Source organism: Orycteropus afer, unplaced genomic scaffold (assembly GCF_000298275.1).
Source record: "Orycteropus afer afer isolate SDZICR_OR568_19922 unplaced genomic scaffold, OryAfe1.0 scaffold01590, whole genome shotgun sequence".
Lineage (NCBI taxonomy): Eukaryota > Metazoa > Chordata > Mammalia > Tubulidentata > Orycteropodidae > Orycteropus > Orycteropus afer.
In genome coordinates, this window is record NW_006923177.1 from 1 (window position 1) to 3,346 (window position 3,346).

Below are 3,346 nucleotides of genomic sequence, written 5' to 3' on the forward strand. Positions count from 1 at the left end.
TTTTTTTTTTTTTTTTTTTTTTTGAGCTGATTAAAAGACAAAGTTCACCTGTGACCATCAGGAAACTTACCATCAGTAAGTGAGTATCTTTGAACTCACACCTCACCAGAAGAAAGTAATGAAGGCGGGATACAGTCACCAAAATTTCATTCATATGTAGGCCACCAATATATCCTGACATACAGAGTCTACTATCTCCCTAATGCTTTCCCAGTGGCCCACAAACCTCTGAGGATTTCAGCTCATCAGATTTCAGTCAGGAAAAATGAAAAAAATTCTGCAGGTGAATGTCCAAAGGAGGTTAAAGTCAAAGATAGTCATCCAATACCCTATAAAGGATAAGAATTAACCATTTGTGTAGAACATACATTATGCCACCCCTGCTTTCTTGGCAGAACTGTGGTTGTCACCTCCATGAAGCCAGAGCACCATGTGAATAATTTTAGAGTACTTTGACACTGTATGACAGCTATGCCTTTATGGGTCTGTCTCCCCCGAGACTTTTATGGTGCTGCAGCTTCCCAGGTTCCTGCGGCTTTTATTTTACATATGTGAGCCATTATAATATCCTACCTAAGAATGTTATGTTTAATTAAAATAATATGTTTAGCTTTATGTCACTTGCAATCCAGGGCCTACCTTATTGATACAGATTTATTATTATTATTATTATTATTTTCAGAGTTGTGTGCTGGATGAAAATAATTAGTAGTCATCAGAAGGGGTTTAAATTGCAATCTTCAGTAGGGGCCTGAGCTCTTGTCTTCAGTTGCCATCAAGTTGATTCCAACTCATTGTGACCACATGTGCTGCAGAATAGAATTTTTGCCCAAAGGGTTTTCAAGGCTATGACCTTTCAGATGCCAATTATCAGTTCTTTCTTCCAAGGCACCAGTAGGTGATTTCAAACTTCCAACATTTTCATTAGTCATGGAGTACTTAACAGTTTGCCCTATAGACACACTAATGTGCTATTTTTTGTTGTTGTTTTTTATTTATGAATACTATCTTTGCTTCCTTTTATTTTTCTCCCAAGTAATAAATTAGATAATTAATTAATAGAACAAGTCATCTTTCTATCAATGGGTTTTCCAGACACAGTCTAATGAATGCTTTGACTTTCTTATCATAGGTTTTATTTAGATAGTCAACATTTATTAAGATCACAGTGCTTTTAACAAACATTCAGTAAACACCTGTTATGGTCAAGGCACTTTGCTAGGCACTAATATGATAGAAGTTAAAATCAGTGCCATAAGTACATACAAGTTGGCACAAGAGATAGATAATAAAGAAATAATACTGTTGTTTAGAGCTCTAGCACTGGCAAAAAGAGAGTACAATAAAGACTTGAATAAGGAGCATCTCACTCAGTAGACACACCATAGAAGGCAATTACTGAATTTTACTGAAGTGTAAAACAAACAATAAAAAAAAAAAAACAGACAACTTATTTTCTTGTCTATGATTTTTGATTCAATTTTCATTATTTCAAGTATGTGAACTTCCTGTATCCAAATATGTTTCACAATCCTTGCAGACAGTGGTCTTTTTAACGTTTTCTTTGAAATGTTGATGATGTCTACACACACATACCAGCATACACTCACAGAAGCTATGTAGGAGATGATAACCTTCTGTGTGCGCATATTTACGCTTAATATTTCATCACACTTCAGTTACTGCTAATCATGCTCAAGTTCATTAGAGTCATTATGCCTTTTCCCTGATGGAATATGTTCTATTTCTTTTCTTTCTTTCTTTTTATTTGGAATAATGCATTAAAAAGGTCTCTAATAATAATTAGGTTTGTGCTACTCTGGCTGATTTTGATGTAATTACAGAGCTGGTTGTGTAGACAGGTGATATTAAGAGATGAAGTTGGAAACACAGTTATAAGTATATTAGTCCCCCAATCTACTTCCCAAGGCATCTGATCTAGCTTGGTAGTTCTGCTTCATTAAGTCAATAACTTGAAATTTGATGGGAGCATGTTCAGTGTATCATTCTGTTCAACATCTATTCATTTGTTGTCATTCTGGTATCCTTCTGTTTGTTCAGAAATTGCCAATTGAGCTGGGGTTATCATTACAGCTGAAATTTCCAATCAAACCTGTTTCTCACATAGTTTACCCAGGATCACAATTCTCATCTGTTGACTCTTCACAGTATATACTATGGGATTCATTAGAGGAGGGACTAAAAGGAGGATATCAGCTATAATTATCATAATAACGGGAGAACATTTTTTGCCAAAGCGGTGAAGGACAGCTAATGTGATGATAGGCACATAGAAGATAAGCACTGCACAGATATGAGAGATGAATGTGTTAAGGACCTTGAAGCGGCCTTTCTGTGAGGCAATGCCCAGAACAATTTTCAGGATCAGTATGTAAGACACAGAAATGCATACCAAATCTAACATAGCTATAAGAGCTACAAAAAAACCATAGATGACATTGACTTTGTTGTCAGAACAGGCCAGCTTCATGACATCCTGGTGGAGGCAGTAGGAGTGGGAAAGAACATTTTTCTTACAGAATTTCAGCCTCCTTAAAGTAAATGGGAAAGGAAGGATAAAGGAAATACATACTATAGCATTCACAAGGCCAATTTTAATGACCCTGGCACCTGTAAGGATAGAGGTATATCTCAGAGGGTTATTGATGGCTATAAAGCGGTCAATAGACATGATGAAAAGTACAGTTGACTCCATGGCTGAGAAGACATGAATGAAAAACTCTTGGGCAATGCAAGCATCTGAGGAAATCCCTGTGGCATTGAATAAGAATATTCTCAGCATAGTTGGAAGGGAGGAGATGGACAATCCTAGGTCAGAAAATGCCAACATGGAGAGGAAATAGTACATAGGGTCATGCAAAGAGGCCTCTGTTTTTATGAAGAAGAGGATGGTATAGTTACCAAGAATGGCAAAGAAGTAACTGAGGCAAATTGGGATAGAGAACCAAATGTGAGAATGTTCCATTCCAGGGATTCCAATCAGGAAGAAGGTAGAAATATCTACTTCAGAGGTATTGAAGACTGACATGGTAGGAATGTGAGGGTATCAGGGTGAAGATCTCTGAAGAAGCTTCCTGTAACGGCAAAAAAAACATTGTCTCAAATGTGTAGGTTTTAGTAAAGTGGTTTTTGGAAATACTGTGATTTTAGCTGTTAACCTTAATAATTTTTAAGACTAAAACAAAATGTTTTATAAAATATGGTCAGGAGCAACATCATGACCTATATAATAAACAGGATACAAAGAAAACATGAAAATATATGAATTTCTATATGTAAACATCAACAGACAGATATAAGTATTCCAAATGCTTTTCTTAGCCAC

The 3,346-nt window shown here is 36.1% G+C and overlaps 1 protein-coding gene across 1 annotated transcript; it reads right to left on the minus strand.

The window, feature by feature from the left end:
• Positions 1-2,107: 2,107 nt before the first annotated feature.
• On the minus strand, positions 2,108-3,049 carry LOC103213321 (olfactory receptor 51A7-like). Its single transcript, XM_007959145.1, has one exon. The coding sequence runs from the start codon at positions 3,047-3,049 to the stop codon at positions 2,108-2,110; it is 942 nt and encodes a 313-aa protein (XP_007957336.1).
• Between the last annotated feature and the right edge of the window lie 297 nt (positions 3,050-3,346).

Bases quoted from the DNA above. Each gene is read 5' to 3' on its own strand.
- LOC103213321 (XM_007959145.1), bottom strand. From the start codon at position 3,049: ATGTCAGTCTTCAATACCTCTGAAGTAGATATTTCTACCTTCTTCCTG.